General features: G+C 32.9%; 1 protein-coding gene across 16 annotated transcripts in view; it reads right to left on the reverse strand.

Moving 5' to 3' along the window:
* MLLT10 (MLLT10 histone lysine methyltransferase DOT1L cofactor) overlaps window positions 1–16,294 on the reverse strand; it is a 271,323-nt gene that overhangs the window by 102,619 nt on the left and 152,410 nt on the right. For all 16 annotated transcript variants that reach the window (XM_016426362.2, XM_007504883.2, XM_016426361.2 and 13 more), the window contains 3 exons: window positions 11,304–11,399; window positions 4,645–4,900; window positions 915–1,484 (listed from right to left, as the gene is read on the reverse strand). In XM_016426362.2, the coding sequence (XP_016281848.1) occupies window positions 915–1,484; window positions 4,645–4,900; window positions 11,304–11,399 (922 nt within the window). The remainder of the gene's footprint in view (window positions 1–914; window positions 1,485–4,644; window positions 4,901–11,303; window positions 11,400–16,294) is intronic.

Below are 16,294 nucleotides of genomic sequence, written 5' to 3' on the forward strand. Positions count from 1 at the left end.
ATAACCCAAGTACAATTCTCTCAAACTGTCAAAAAAAGAAACGTTGAGTAGGAAATTTCTAAATAGATCACATACATTTTCAAAGTTTAAACAGAAGTATAATACAATAACCACAATTTAAATCATCGTGGCCTGTAGAACATTTTAAATGGTTTAAAAACAAATTTGGAAAAATTCATGTAATATCATATATAAAGTATTAAAATTGTTAGCATATTCAAAACACAAATGACATCATTACATTAAAACAAATAACAATTGTCCTTCATAAATTAACTAATTTACCACTGTCAAATTTTTCTTAATTAAAATAAGAGTAATAGTTGAATATTTCAGATATCTAAGAATTATAGACCTAAATTTCAAGGGAAAAGTTCTCAAAAGTAAAGATATTTAGAAACTCACATTAATTCTCAAGAAACTACATTGTCTTTATTTTAATTACAAAATATTCACAGAAATAACTATACTTCAGCCTGAATTCCAGAAAAGTAACAGATCATAAGCAGGAAACTTTAGAATAAATCCAATTAAGTTTTAAAATATTATGCCATATACAAGATTATGGTGGCTAACACCAAGCAGAAAAAGAGATGATGCTAGGAAAAGGAAAAGAACTGGCCTAGTAAAATGGTGGTCCTGTATGAACTGAGCACAACTTAAGATGAATAAAAACACCAAAACTCTTAACAGTACTATGCTATAAACTGCTTGTGAGTTTTCTAATTGATTCCCAGAAGTCTAAACTGAAGAGTGCCGGTTTACAATTTAAAATACAATAAAAAGTAGTGTTTTCAGTGGGCATATGGACATATGCAATTTAAACAGACACACCCACAGACACGCCCACTCATACACATATATGCACACAAAAACTGACATGTTGTGGAAAATAAAAACTGACAAATCCCTACCTGAACCAACAGGAGAAGAGCCAACACTAAGACTTTGTAAACTTCCATTCCTGAGCAATGGAGGAGATTTCTGGAGACTAGAGCTTGTTAGACTCCCTGCAGCAGATGCTACAGATGAAGTTGGAGAAGCAGATGAAACAGAAAGATGGGAAGCACTCTCTGGGTTTCTGTTTCCCTTTGGTCGACCAGGCCCATGTTTGTTTTGTTTACTTCCTTTTCTCTTCTTCTCTTTTACAGTTTCCTCTTCTATGCCAGAACATTGGACTCGTTTGTATCCTGCAGCAGTGAGGTTGGCATTACCCAAGTCTCCAGGTGAATTTTCAAAATTTTTAGGCTGTGAAACAACTGCTGAAGTTGAAGGAAGACCAATTAAGGAACTAAAACTATTCACCCCCCCTTCCTGGCTTCCGGATTCTCCTTTATGTACATCTTTGGTTGATGATGACTGTTGGGAGTGAGTGTAACTGTCACTGCGCAGGTCTGATTCTGTAAAGCTCAAGAAATCCTGAGGAGACTGAACTGAACTTCCAGAAGATGATTTTACGCTGCCTGGAGTTCCTGAAAAACTTCCTGTAGTAAAAAGACAAGAGTGGAACGGGGAAGAATTGGATACAAAAGATCACATCAGCAAAACAATTTAAATTATTCATTTGACAAAAAGAAAATATTATGAATAAAATTGTAACATGAAACTAAAGACTGTTACTGTGTAATGAATAAATACTAGGCTTCCCAACACACCACATTTTAAAATCATCACAGTTTAAAGTAAAACTACATAGTAGCAAATATATACTTTTTATCTTAAAAAGCAAGAGACTATGACTATTGTAATGTGATTTTAAAGCCTACTAAAGAGCCTACCTTTGGGAAGACCTTTATCCCTCTACTTTTTCCCAAGTATCTATGCAGAATTAGCTAAGATATTATAAAAAGCAAGGAGATCTAACAAGACTTTAATTTTACTTGGGGGGGGAAAGAAAGGAAAAGGGAACTTCATCCTCATTAAAACATTAACAGTACAAAGAGGACTTGAGTATTCCTCATCCACTTTATGATGTACCTTCTCTTATAGTATTTGGTCAAATGATAAAATGAATAACTAATTACTTGATAAAAGATGTCCATTATTAATTTTGCCATTTTTTATTCTAACCATAAAACCCAAGATTATCAGGGGTTGACAGGACCTCAGCTTCCTAGATGTCTTTCAACCCATTCCCAGAACAGCTAAAAGTAAAAGCAATCTTGGTGCCTTTTTTACTCCTTTTTGTTCTCCTCAGGATCAAATGAAAAAGCAAAGAGATAGGAGATAGAATGTTTTTAAATATCTCTTTCAAGTAACTCAAATCATCGTCCTCAACTAAGACCACCATGGGAGTATGCATTTTATCCATTAATTGTTCTTATTTCACACTGAAAATTTAATAGTTACAACCAAATACAGTTTAACTATTATCTCTTCTTATAAAAGTATAGCAAAATATACTTGTTATTAATTGAAGTGAACTGACAAATTCTGACTGATTTTTGACCCAGCATATATGCTTTGCAAACTTAACCAATGTTTTAACTACAGCAACAAAAAGAAGCTCAAAAATTAAGCACATTTTCTAAGAGCAAAAAGAAACTTTGAAGTAATAAATTTAACAGCACAACATTTGTACATGTGAAGAAAAATCATATTACTGAGATCTATTTTTTATCAGGAAACACATAAGTCATCTAAATACAAAGATTTTTCCATTCAAAAATAAGAACTTTGTCCAATCTTTTCATGGACAAATAAAACATTCTGCTTTTAAATTCACCAAATATTATGTTGGTGTGCCCATTAAGAACTACATTTGAAAACTACTTAAGTAAAAAGCATACATGTTAACAGTCTGCTTATACTATATAATTTTCATTATTTCAATTATTTAAGGACAACCAGTTTTGTCACTTAATTAACAGCTATAAAGAGGTTCTCCATCATACATCCTGATCTGTCACCATCTGTCTAGCTTCTATAATTTTTTTTGTTTTTACATCTGCTATTAAAAACTCACCATAGCATAAATTAAATACTATTTAAGGATATTTAAGCATATATATATATAATATACCCAATACTTTGATAATACCTTAACATAACTCCATATTTTTATATAAACCAAAACCAATTTCCTGCATTTTCTTATAACTAAAATTGAAGATTCAGAAAAAAATTTTAAAGTATATAATTCAAAAAGTCTGCTTTTTAAAATATAGCAGTAATATATCTAGTGTTTTGTATCATATTAGCTTTTTGAAACTTCTTTAAATTTTTATGAAGATGAAGGACTACTTTTACACATAGAATTTTGAATTCAAAGACAAAAACAATTCACTCAAATGCAAATATGCTAGTGAAAAACAGGGTATTAATTACAGATAATTTAGTGAGTCCCCTGTTAAGAATATCAGATTTAAAATGAGAATAAATGTAATTCAAAAACTTTAATAAGATTGTTATTTTTCAAAAGTAAAAGTAAAAAATAATTCTACTTCACAAATCAACAATTTTCTTAATCCAAAATATACAGTAAATAAATCTTGGGGGTATCTACCAGTTTTATTTTTACCTTTTAAATAATTCCTTAAATAGAAGGAATGAAAAAGAATTGGAAAAATTATTATGCCTGAAGTGTTTGTGTACAAAATATACTAGTCTACATTTTTCTGGGTAAACAGACAGAAATTTTATATATAAGTATTTGTTTAATTGAACTAAATTCAAGTTACATTAATGAAATAATAAAGGAAGAAAAAAAATTTGCGTGTTATATCCCTAAACAGTTTACAAAAAAACAGATCAAATGTTGGGGGGAGGGAAGGGCGTTTGGTGGGGTATGTGTGTGTGTACACTTAACAACCCAATGTATAGCTATTAGAAAAAAAACTAAAACAAAAATCTTAGTATATTCTAAGGCACAGTAAATTGATTTTAAGCATATTCATTAGAAATAAATGACTATGCTTGAGAAGCACTGTGTTTTACTGAAAATGAGTCTTCTACTAGAAATTTAAAGGACACATTTTCTTCAAGATACATTAAATATTAGCAATAAACTGTTTTCTTACAATTTTAGGAAATGGAATTTTAATTGGAAAAGGGAAATAAATGTGCCAAATTAGTCAATAAGAGAGAAAAGCCTAAAAAGCATAGTCTAAAAAGGAATTTGTCTTTTGAAAATTACCATTTTAAAGCATAGGAAATATTTATGGTAGCAAAAGGCCTATGTTATAATATAAATAGAAAAATCCAAAAGCTATTGGCATAAGAAAGTAATTATTTTTAACTAAGAGAAAATTAAAGGCTAGAGGTACACAAATTTAAGTCAAAAGAAATATAATCACCAAATCTTAAGCGGTGTATTTGCTATTTAAACCCCAATTTTAAGTTTTATATTTAATTTATTTACAATGATAATTCATTTCAACTTCAACATATATCAACTTCAACATATATCAGCATATAAAAGAAACCATTGGTCATCTTAAAAAAAAAACAAAAAACATTTTTTTTGCCTATTTCAAAACATATTAACCCAGACTGGGCAAATAGGCATTTAATTATTAATTTTGTAAATGTACCAAGTTAACTTATTTTATTAGCCAAGACTAAAAGAACAATTATCTTTTATAAAATTTAACTACTTTGATGAACAAGAAAACAATATTATAACTATAGCACCATAATTAATACCTTGCTGAAAAGGACTAGCTGCTGACACAGTTGTTCCTGGATTCCTTCCACCACCAGGCTTTCTTCCCCTCTGACCTGAGCTGTGACCTGCTGATTTCTTCCCTTTGCTCTCTGACCCTCTAGTCTCTGACACATCGTTTCCACTTGAAGTGAGTGCGGAGACTTCCTGGAAATTTGCATTTGTAAATCGAGCTGCTGTATCTTCCAAGCGCTTCAAAGAGCCTGACATAGAGCTGTTGCTAGTGCTTGTATATGTCTAACATTTGGATTCAAAAAAGGAAGTAAAAGAAAAAAAGAAAAAAATAAAAGGACTAAATTAGACCACCAAAAAAAAAACCCCAGACTGCATGTCACCTTATGAAAAATGATTACTGCATATTTAAGAATATACACAAGGAAATAACCTAAGTTTCATTTTTTCAATGCTACAAATCAAACCAATTTATATCATACATCTAAAAACACCTTTAAATTTACTCTAACATTGAATTAATATTATCCATATAGCTATTTTAAATTTATGCTTCTTCATAACTGGAATATCAGCTGACAATGACTAGTATTGCATTAGATTGCAGCAATCAGTGAAAGTGAACATTACAGAAATAATCATATTTATTAAGTGACAGAATAAAACTGAAGGTATCCTAAAACATCTTCAAACTACATTTTTATTATTAAATTATAAAACAATTTTGGCATTCAGCATAACAGGACAACTGCAAAAAACTAGGGAGGACTACTTTAAATCACTATGCCCATGAGAACAGGAAGAAATCTACTAAGAACAGAGCAAGAATGTTTTAAAGAACTAAAGGAAGAGGGAGAAAGATTTTTAAAAGACAGATTTAAATATTCAAAGGGGAAAAAATTTCAGTGTTCAGTTTGTAAGAGGAATTACAGAAAAAGGTTATTTTGTAGAGCAATGCTACTTTAGAATTACTGTACTTCAAAATACACTTCAAATTTTATTGCTTACATATCATCCATCGATAGATTATTTCCTTTTGGAAGGCTAGTTAAAATTTTGCTTAAATAAATTTATTAAAATTTGCATGCTTACAAACTGTCCAATTAAAGGCATATCAGAAAACCAAAAACTGGCAATTTGCATACATTAATAAAAATGCCTCCAAAAGTAAGATTTTGTAGATATCTCCCTAGATATATTTAAAAAATCTAGTTCTCGCAATCTTAAGTAATACTTTTAAGTCTAAATATATTTTTAAAAGAAAATGACTGTCTTTTTAATCACAACAATATTCCTAAGGTGATAAGAGGAATCAAAACTTGCAAAATACATATTAGAATCTGAAACCTCCACCATATATCCACCACTCAATACAAAGTCAGATACATTTGAAAAATGAGGAGAGGGCTATGAACTCTGAGGTTTGTAATGAGCAAAATGGTTAAAGCTCTTAGTAGAACTGACGTTTGGAAATAGTGAGGAAGGAGAGTATGGGGTATATTCTGATGAAAATTAACTATTTATGGGAATATTTTCTGATTTTTCTCTAATCTCACTACTCATTTTCCATTTTTCAAATATAAACACGACACCTAACAAAACAGCTGATCACTATTCTCCTGAACTATATAATCCACAAACATGCCCAACAGGCTTCAAAGTGAGCGTAGTAAAAGATAAAATCCCATTTAACAGACCAATAGGATTTAAGTTGGTTAAACTTCATGGCTTACTTTAGAAACACGAACCTTTTCCATGCTGGGCAGGTCAATTTGGAAACCACCCCAGCTCACTTTTCAATCATTTTTCCATTAGCTTGGGCTGGTCCTGAAGTTCTCCATCCCACTCACATCTGACCCTGTATGACCCAGTGCAGGTCAAAAGCCATGTAAAAAAAACACATTGGTACTCTTCACTCATGTGTCAAGTGAGGGAAGGAGAGAAAACTCACTGGGGGTACTGAAATGGAAATATAATATTAGCTTCTACATATATGTATAAATTAGGATTGGTCAATTTAATTGGAAAGTCTATTGCCCTAAAGTACAAAACTGCCCATATGCTGAAGACCATAAATTCATTAAAATTATTTACAAAATTTAACATGTTAGAAAAGGCAATACAAAAAAAGCCATGATTGATAATGCCAAATAAACTTCAATGGCCATAATTTAATCAAAATTAATTTCCCCCCACCCCCGAAAAAGAGAAATTTTAAATCCTAAAAAACTGTGAAGTGATAATGGATTCAAAATACTCCATCAGAGGAGAAAATGAACTTTAGTTAAAATATTAATTTTTTTCTATTTTTATCAAAAATAAAAAGAGGAAGGGAGAAGTTAGATTTATAAGTGATGTCAAACAGCTAAACAAAAGTGGAGCTAAGGTTAAAAAATGTAAAAATAAAACTCTGATACTTATTCTCAAATAAAATCATACTCATGCATAATCTTAGAGACCCATATAATTTTGTTATGTCTATGTCATTCAAACATTTTTTTGCCATTATCTATTGATACTTAGTCCATTAGAGGAAACTGGGACTAATCTAGAAAACAGGACTAGTCAAATGGACCACGGGCATATATAGGGTGAAGAGAAAAAAAAAGAAAAAAAGGCAATCCCTACCTTTTCAGTTAAGAGTTTTAATGTAGAAGGCTCAATAGTTAGTATGTCAATTACAGTATAGCTCAACTGTCATCATGAAACTGAACACTAGTTACGTTTTCACAAAATAATCCAATGTTTATATTAAAACATGTTAGTAACAAATACCTTCCTAGCTTCTCTTAGACAACTCTTCATGAATCATGTCATAAAAAAAAAAAAACCTTAACTGGAAAATACCCTTCTTCATTATTTAGGTCTGCAGCAGTTACTAAAATAAAGGTTCATTTTCTCTATTTTAAGAGTAGAAAACCTTTGAACTATTAAATACAAAAGCTAAATCACAAAATTGCAAAAATACAGATTTTTAAAAATGATCCAAAATTTAAATTTTGAGCAAATAACACATATAATAAACATCAATCACAAATTATAAACCAGGAGATTAGCAATTCAATGTTTAAATCCCAAACCAATGATATCAGAAATTTCTATGAAAAAATAATATTCAAGACATCAAAACAATTTTCAAGAAAGAAAAGGGAAATTGGGTTTACAAAGCACCTTTTTACACATTGTCTCAAAATGCCATGTCATGACAAAACAAAATTTTCGTTCGTCAAAATCCCTGAAGCCAGCCAAGAAGGAAAAATTAGTTGTAGTGGCCAAACTCTATCATCTAAAAGAAAAGTTAAATACGCCCCTATAGTAATCTTAATTTAAACTCAATATTACAAAGCATAATTAGGTAAAGAATTATTATGGTTATCTTATAAGTTCCAAACATATATTGTTTAGTTTATATAAAGAGTCCATATGTGAGATATATCATTCTTCTAAAGGGCTTAAAGTATGGAGTTTGGAATCCTTTAATGGCCATGACAACCCACAAAGCAAATGTTAATGGATCAAGCCATAATAATGTATTATGTGTCTACTATGTGCTAGACTATCCTGCTAGGCCCCCCAAAAAGAAAAACAGTCCTTGCCTTCAGGGCCTTACATTTTACTGACAGGCAACATATATGTGTAAACATATACATTCATTCTCTCTCTCTCTCTCTCTCTCTCTCTCTCTCTCTCTCTCTCTCTCACACACACACACACACACACACACACACACACACACACACACACAATATTCAAAATAAATACAAATCATTCGGGGGGAAGGGGGGGCAATGACTTTATGTAAAGGGTAACACTTGAATTATAATGGAAATTAGGGATAATAAGAAACTGGAAGGAATTAATTTGAATCATAGAGGACAGACACAGCAACAAAAATGGAATATTGTATATGAAGAACAAAAAGATAGACTGCAAAGTATGTGGAAGAAAGTGACATTTAAAAATTGCATTTATCTGTTACTCAATTCATCTGAATGAGCAAGCTGCAGTGGTGCAGTGATGGAGTGCTACACCTGAGGTCAAGAAAACCTGAGTTCAAATCCAAATTCAGACATTTCTTAGCTGTGTAACCTTGGAAAAGTCTGAGAGAAGAAATCAGTCATAATTTAGTGACCCAATTTACTAGTTTAGTATTAGTTGGAAACCGGTCCAGAGGGGTTCCTACAAAATTGTGTTTTGCTGAAAAGTCAAACGTGTGTGTGTGTGTGTGTGTGTGTGTGTGTGTGTGTGTGTGTGTGTGTGTGTGTGTGTGTGTATATATATATTGGGGGGGGGGGGGAATCACTAAATGAATGAAAATTATGACAAGATATCAAATAATCCACTTTTAGTTGTTCAAATTAAAATTTTGCAATTACTTCCCCAAAGATGATCATTTCAGAATTTTTGGATCTCTCTGGGCTGAAGCAGCTAATGTCTCAGTGAATAAAAGCCTGGGGTAAGGAGAAATGAGTTCAATTCTAGTCTTGCACACAAGCTGTGTTTGTGGTTAATTTACTGAACCTCTGTCTAAGCTTGCTCACTGTAGAATGGAGATTATAATAGCATCTACTTCCCAGAGTTGCTATGATAATTAGACTGACCTATTATTTCTAAAACATTTAGCCCAGCAACTGGAACAAAAAAGGTATTTAATTTAATAAATAACTTGTATTTTTACCCCCTCAATTTTAACTACAAAGAAGTTAAAAGAAAATTTAAATTAAGCAGGAAATTATTCAATTGAAATGGTCATTTGGCAAATGCAATACATAGTTAAAAACAAAATTTGGGCAAAAAATGGAAAGATTATGGTTCAAAATGTGCATTCCTCTAAAAGTCGAAATACTGAGAGTTTCAAATGACTATGTTCATTTCCACTCAAATATAAATAAGGAAAAAAGGTAAATATAATTTTTTTATAACATCCATGACAACAAAACTGTGCCCTTTTATGATTCTAATACTAAAAGGTACGTCATTCTAGAACAGCAGTCTTCTCCATACGAATTCTAAGGTATCACTCCAGTCTAAAAGGGTGATTAGCTAAGATGGATACTAGGTAGGGGGCAAATATTTGACCAGGAATGACAAGAGGCTGGTACTACAAGAACATAGTCTTCTAAATGGCCGAAGCGAGAGAATTAAGGACGAACCATCTCTCCTACTCCTCCTTGGTAGCTTCAAAATGAGGAAGTGTGCTCTGTGATACTAAGATAGAGAGGGAAAGTCTCCTCTCCTCTCTCATTCAATCTCTATGAGGACCTAATGACAGGGTGATACTGTCTATAGTTTCTTTTGTCCTACTCTTAGGTGAATAAGTAACTGGAGATGTGACACAAAGCACCACAAGTGCTATCAGAGTTACATTCACCATTGGAATTTAGTAGAACACATCCCTTGAATGAGGAGCAGCAGTAGGTAAGGGTTTGTGAAGAAGTCAGCCATGAGGAGTGATCAACTTTATTCAGTCCAACAATTAATTGAACCATTAGCCTAAATAAATACTATGTTCTCATGTAAGGAGCCATTCCAGTTGAGCAGCACAGCAACTGTACTGTACAGTACCAGTACTATACGTAAAAAACTTGGGAGGTGATCCTGCAAAGGGAGAAATGAACTTTTAGGATCAGAAATCACTGGATATATCTAAACCCAACAGGATCTCTCCCAATGAATCTCATTTTCACAGTACTTTAAATATGTGCCTCCAGAAAGAAATTGTGGGCAAGAAGTAAAAAGCATACATCTTCCAGGCTCAGATGAGATGTTTTTAATAACTGCTCTGGCTACCATTTCAACAAATACCTCTTCTTAAAGGCTAAATAATATCAACCGGTTAATAAATATTGGAGAAGACTATATTAGATCAGAATGATCCATGAATAGGAATATCAAAATTCCTAAAGCCCTGAGGGAAAAAGTTGTCAAGTCTCTATCTCAAGATCCAGTGTACTAATATGTACTACATGTACAATTTGGAAATGAGCTCAGACAGTGTTAATTAAATCATATAGACTGCTAAAAAGTCAGATGGATTGGATATCTCTATTAGGGAAGGGGATGCAATTATTGAATGAAAATTAATTATGAAAAAAAAAAAAACCTAAGCAACCCATTCTTGGTTTTTTTAAGTTATTTTATAATTACTATTCCTATGGTAAGCACTTCAGATTTTCAGTTCTTCTTACCTATTGATTTATTTTTTGAGTTTTAAACTTTTACCTTCCATCTTAGAATTAATACTGTGTATTGTTTCCAAGAGAGGAGAGCAGTATGGGTAAGGCAATAAGGGTTATTAAGTGACTTGCCCACAATGACAAGGCTAGGAAGTATCTGAGGCCAAATTTGAAGCCAGGACCTCTAGTCTTTAGGCCTGACTCTCAATCCATTGAACCCCCCAGATGCCCCTTATTAATTTACTTTTGAAGATCTAGAGTCTATAAATGGAGAATGGGGAAAAGTAAAGGAGTGTGAAATGAAAGAACTAAGATGGGGAAGAGGGCAAGTGTTTCAGGGAACTAAGAAGTTAACAGTAAAAAAAAAAAAGTCCTCTGGAGCTAAAATATAATATTCCATGAATAAAGTTACAATTGAGCTATTATTTTATATGCTATATATTTTATATCTCATGCTATATAAATTTAATAATCTGTAAAATACCATAATAAATTATGATAATTTAACTTACTTTCTCAGTAGTAACTGTCAAAGAAGGAACCAAGGCTGGTGACGGTTCTGGTTGCTTCTTATGTTTTTGTTTGTGTTTGTCTTTTTCTTTATATTTCTAAAAATTAAGAAAAGTAAAATACAGGTTTATTAGGTTTATATGATGATCCATGCTTATTTTACCAGAACAAAGTGGGTAAAGGATTTTTTCTGTTATTTTTTTTCTTCTCACATTTACAAAGCATCTATTTTACACTGAGCACTGTCCTAGGTACTGGGAACACTGAAATTTATAGGGCATATTATGTGGGAGGGAGATGTGACTTATAAGACAGACACATCATAAATACAAAAGCACATATGAAGGTAAAACAGACTGCATTAGAACCAAGGTTTGGGAGAAGCTCACTATTGATAGGAAGAAATAATAAGAGGCTTCCTGGAAGACATGAGACTGCATGCATTTGAGGCAAGTTTTGTAAAGGAGAACAGAATCCAAAACCTAGAAAAAGGAATATCATTGATGGCACCAAGAAAACCATGAGGCAAATAAAAAAAGTGGGGTAAGTTGAAAGCTTGTTTGGTGAATGGAACTTTTGGCAAAAACATCAAGTAAATGAAGGTAAATCATTAATAAAAAAGAGGAAAGATAGGGTGGTAAAAGACTATGGAGCATTTAAAATGACAAGGAAATGACTTGAAAATTCCCTTATTAGGCAAAAGTCACTGAAGACTTCTGAGAACAGAGGTGTTATGTACAGAAAGCCTCATTTCTTCACAGAATAAAGGATAATAGGAAAAGGGACAATTGATAGAGGTAGAAAGATTAAGAGACAAATGATATTGATCCCTATTGCAGTGGGCACAGGGAGAAAAAGAAAAGATATAACAGCCAATATGGAGATAAAACTGACAGAACTAATGTAATTCAATAGAGAAGAGTCAAATTTTATATCAACGTTTTGAACAAACAAGAATGCAATAGTGTCAATGATGAGAGAGAGAATGAAAATGATAAAAAGGTCCAAAACCTCCTATTTAGATACTCCATCATCATTTTGAGGTGAAGATTAAGAAGAACTGAATCTCTGACAAATTCCAACCAGCTACAAAAGCTCCATGTTCAGTCATAGCAACAGAAACGGTCTATTTTCAAAAGGCAAACCTAACTAAATTTAGAATAATGCCAGAAAACTAGAAATACTGTAAGTGATTTTATCCCAATTCATGAAAACAACAACAAAACCCTCACTTATTTGTCAAGGAAAACCTGGCTTTGGATTCTTGTCAAAACAATGGCAGAGGGGGCAGCTGGGTGGCTGAGTGGATTGAGAGTCAGGCCTAGAGACGGGAGGTCCTAGGTTCAAATCTGGACTCGGACACTTCCCAGCTGTGTGACCCTGGGCAAGTCACTTGACCCCCATTGCCTAGTCCTTACCACTCTTCTGCCTTGGAGCCAATACACAGTATTGACTCTAAGACAGAAGGTAAGGGTTTAAAAAAAAACAATGGCAGAAGGACCAAAAAAAAAAGTAGAGATAGTTATTAAATATTCACTTTGTTTCTAGATCGTTTATAAATATTAACTTGATTATTAGCACTTTAAATATAAAATTCTTATCTGGTGACCAAAAGTTGGAATCTTATCAAATTTGATATTTTTGCTACAAAGAGAATCAGATGGACAACTCCCCAAACTATCCAAATGAACTTACTATACACTTCCAAATTCAGTAATTTCAATGCAAAGGTGGGTGTAAGGAAAAAAAAATTTTAAATGAGAAAATACGATTTAAGAGCAAGAAATGAGAGACCAATCTACGTAAACTACACATTGAAATGCTTTTCTCTGTGGATGACAGTTAAGTTCATTTAAAGAAAAAAGAAAAGAAAATTTAACTCCTCCCATAAAAGTCAGGAGACATAAGGCAAATAAACAAACCTTCACAAAAATTGAAATTCTATTATTTGAAGAGACAAAAAATGGCTACTGATTATCAGGCACATTAAAAATCACTACCAAGTTGGAAGATTTAAAATTACGCAAAACTTGGAAAGATTTAAGAACTCTTATCGAGGTCATAACCAACAAATGTAATTCAAGAAAACTATCAAAAGAATGAGCTTAAGATGCAGAATGAGATAGATATTTTTGGACATGACCCAGAGTGGGAATGTATTTTTGTTGACTGTGCAAATTTGCAAAAAGAGTTTTCTTTTTCTGCAATACAAAAGGGGTATGGTGTGGAAGCTGTCCTAGACAGCAAATACTTCATCTTTTAAAGTGTAAGTTCATTGCCTGGATAGAAGGGAATAATAGTAAAAGGCAATACATGTTTAGAATATAAACTTGTTTGAAAAATTTGGGGAGATAATGGCATACAATTATTAACATTATTAAATCTATACTGAGGAGTACTGAATTGAAAAACAGGTCCACAGATAATTGGCAAGAGACTCAATGAAGTCAAATCCTTCTAAGAGAACAAATAAAAAAATTTATTGAGATTTCTTTAAGTTTCTTTATATACCATGGCAATAGAGCCTTAGTCTCTACTATGATAGTTCCAAATGTGCTCCAGAAAGAAATAAAAATTCGAGAGAAAATAATTTTGATAGTGTTAAGGAATGTTCTCAAATTTGAAAGAAAAATACAAAGTACTTACATATGGCATATTTGCCATAAAATTGCCCCCCCACAAGTAATTGAGAATATAAGTAAAAGGCATTGAAAGTCTTAACTTCCATGTTTAATATGTGAGAGAATAAGCAAGTCATATTGAAGTCATCCTTAATGAACTTTGGGCCAGGAACAGAAAGTGTATATATTCTACAAAAGAGCTCATCTCTTCCATCAAAAAACTGTATGGAATAAAATAAAATGTCACTGTGTTGGTTGTGTGAAGTAAATTATTTAGAGGCACTTGGATCCCGAGTACCCCAGAGGTGGGACATAGTTGTCACAGAGTCATGTGAGTGATGCTGTGTCTTGGAACAGTCACTATCAGTGTGAACGTAGTCATGAAAGGACAGATGGCATAACGTTTGAAACACACTGGCCAAGGAAAGGGAGGTGGAGAGACGGGGTTTGAAAACTAAGGGCGGGAAGCTGAGTTGCAGGCTTTGCTTCTGTACCTGTCACTGGGCTGGTGTTTCTATCAAAGCTGCTCCTTATCTCATCAGGTCATCTCTGGCAGGCCTCAGCCTGAGCCAGCTAAATGGAGAAAAAGATCCAGCCCTAAAGATAGAAAGACAGAGATCTCTCTCTCTACTACTCTATCAATCTCTCTCTCTTTTACTAATAAATACTTGTAAATCTGATACTAAGTATTTATTTATAACATTAAGGTTTTGTAGCTTAAAAAGCATTTGATTTGGGACAGCACAAAACTGCATTAAAGATTATCTTCCTAAAAATGTGACTCAGGCAAATATTTAAATCATTCTCCAAAAGATGTAACAAAGCCCTATCTTAGGACCCTCTTATATAGTTCCTTTAATGAATCCAAGCTCCCACCTAAAACAAAAATATAAATCTTCTTATGCCCAAAAGTCATAGAAGTTTCTGAAGAATTAAAGCAAGAAATCACAAAAGGACAAGGAAGAGAGAGCTACAGGGAAGCCAGAACTATAATTTTTGACATACAAATAAAGAATTGTGCTCTAGAAGCAGTATAAAAGATAATCAGTAATATATGCCTGAAAAAAAGATGGTGGGAGGGTCATGCAGATTGAGTCAAATGTACATGATGAATAGTTTCCAATGAATAGTTTACAAGCCCAATCACTAATCACACAACAGCAATCAATCTATAAACATTGATTAAACCCTTACTATGTGCCATTGAGGATACATAGGAAAAAAAAAAACAAAAACCAAAAACAAAAATAACCACAACCCTAACCTCAAAGAGTTTACATTTTAATATTTAAGCTTGGTAAATTGAAGGTCAATAAACAGCCAGTTACAAGACCTCTGTTAGTGGAGAATAAACACACATAGAATGGGAAGGTTAAGAAAAGATTGTAATTTGTACTGCTAGGAGTTTCTACATAGAAAAAATTATTGATCAATCATCATTATCTTCATTGAGATGTATATGGATTTGTACAAATCTATTATTTAAAATTTTTAATTTAATCTCCCCCATTACATTTGAAAAGTTTTGAACATTTACAAAAGAATCTTCAGTTTCAAATTATCTCCCTCCTCTCTCTGATACAGATTTTACCTGTGCAATCATGTAAAATAATTTATCACACTAATCTTTTTGAGGAAGAAAAGAAGGAGGAAGGAAGAAGGAAGGGAGGGAGAGAGAGGAAGGAAGGAGTTTGCTTTGGTTTGGATCCAGACTGCATGAGTTCTTTCTCTGGAAGCAGATGGTATTTTTCATCATGAATCCTTTGGACTCTTAGCTAAGTGACTCATTTTTCATTGAACATTACTGCTGTCACTGTGTAGAATCTTGTTCTGGTTCTGCTTACTTCACTATGCTTCAGGTTCTATAAGTCTTTACAGGTTCTTCTGAGGTCCTTCTGTTCATCATTTCTTACAACACAAATATCATTCCATTACAATCATATACTATTACTTATCCATTCACCAATTAATGGGCATATGGTCACTTTCCAATTCTTTTGCTCCACAAAGAAAGCTGCTTTATATATATACTTTCTACAAGGGGAAGTTGAGTAGCTCAATGAAAGAAAAGAAAGCCAGGCCTAGAAATGATAGACAGACAGACAGACAGACAGACAGACAGACAGACAGACAGACAAGACAGACAGACAGACAGACAGACAGACAGACAGACAGACACACACACACACACACACACACACACACACACACACACACACAAACGTAGTTATGATATTGCCAGGACTCAGGGTATGTACCATTTTATAAACCATTAGGCATAGGTACAAATTGGATTAATCAGTTCACAATACCCTCCACAGTGCATTAGTGTCTCAATATTCCCATCTACATTTTGTCATTCTCCTTTTCTG

The sequence above is a fragment of the Monodelphis domestica genome, chromosome 5 (genome assembly GCF_027887165.1).
Source record: "Monodelphis domestica isolate mMonDom1 chromosome 5, mMonDom1.pri, whole genome shotgun sequence".
Lineage (NCBI taxonomy): Eukaryota > Metazoa > Chordata > Mammalia > Didelphimorphia > Didelphidae > Monodelphis > Monodelphis domestica.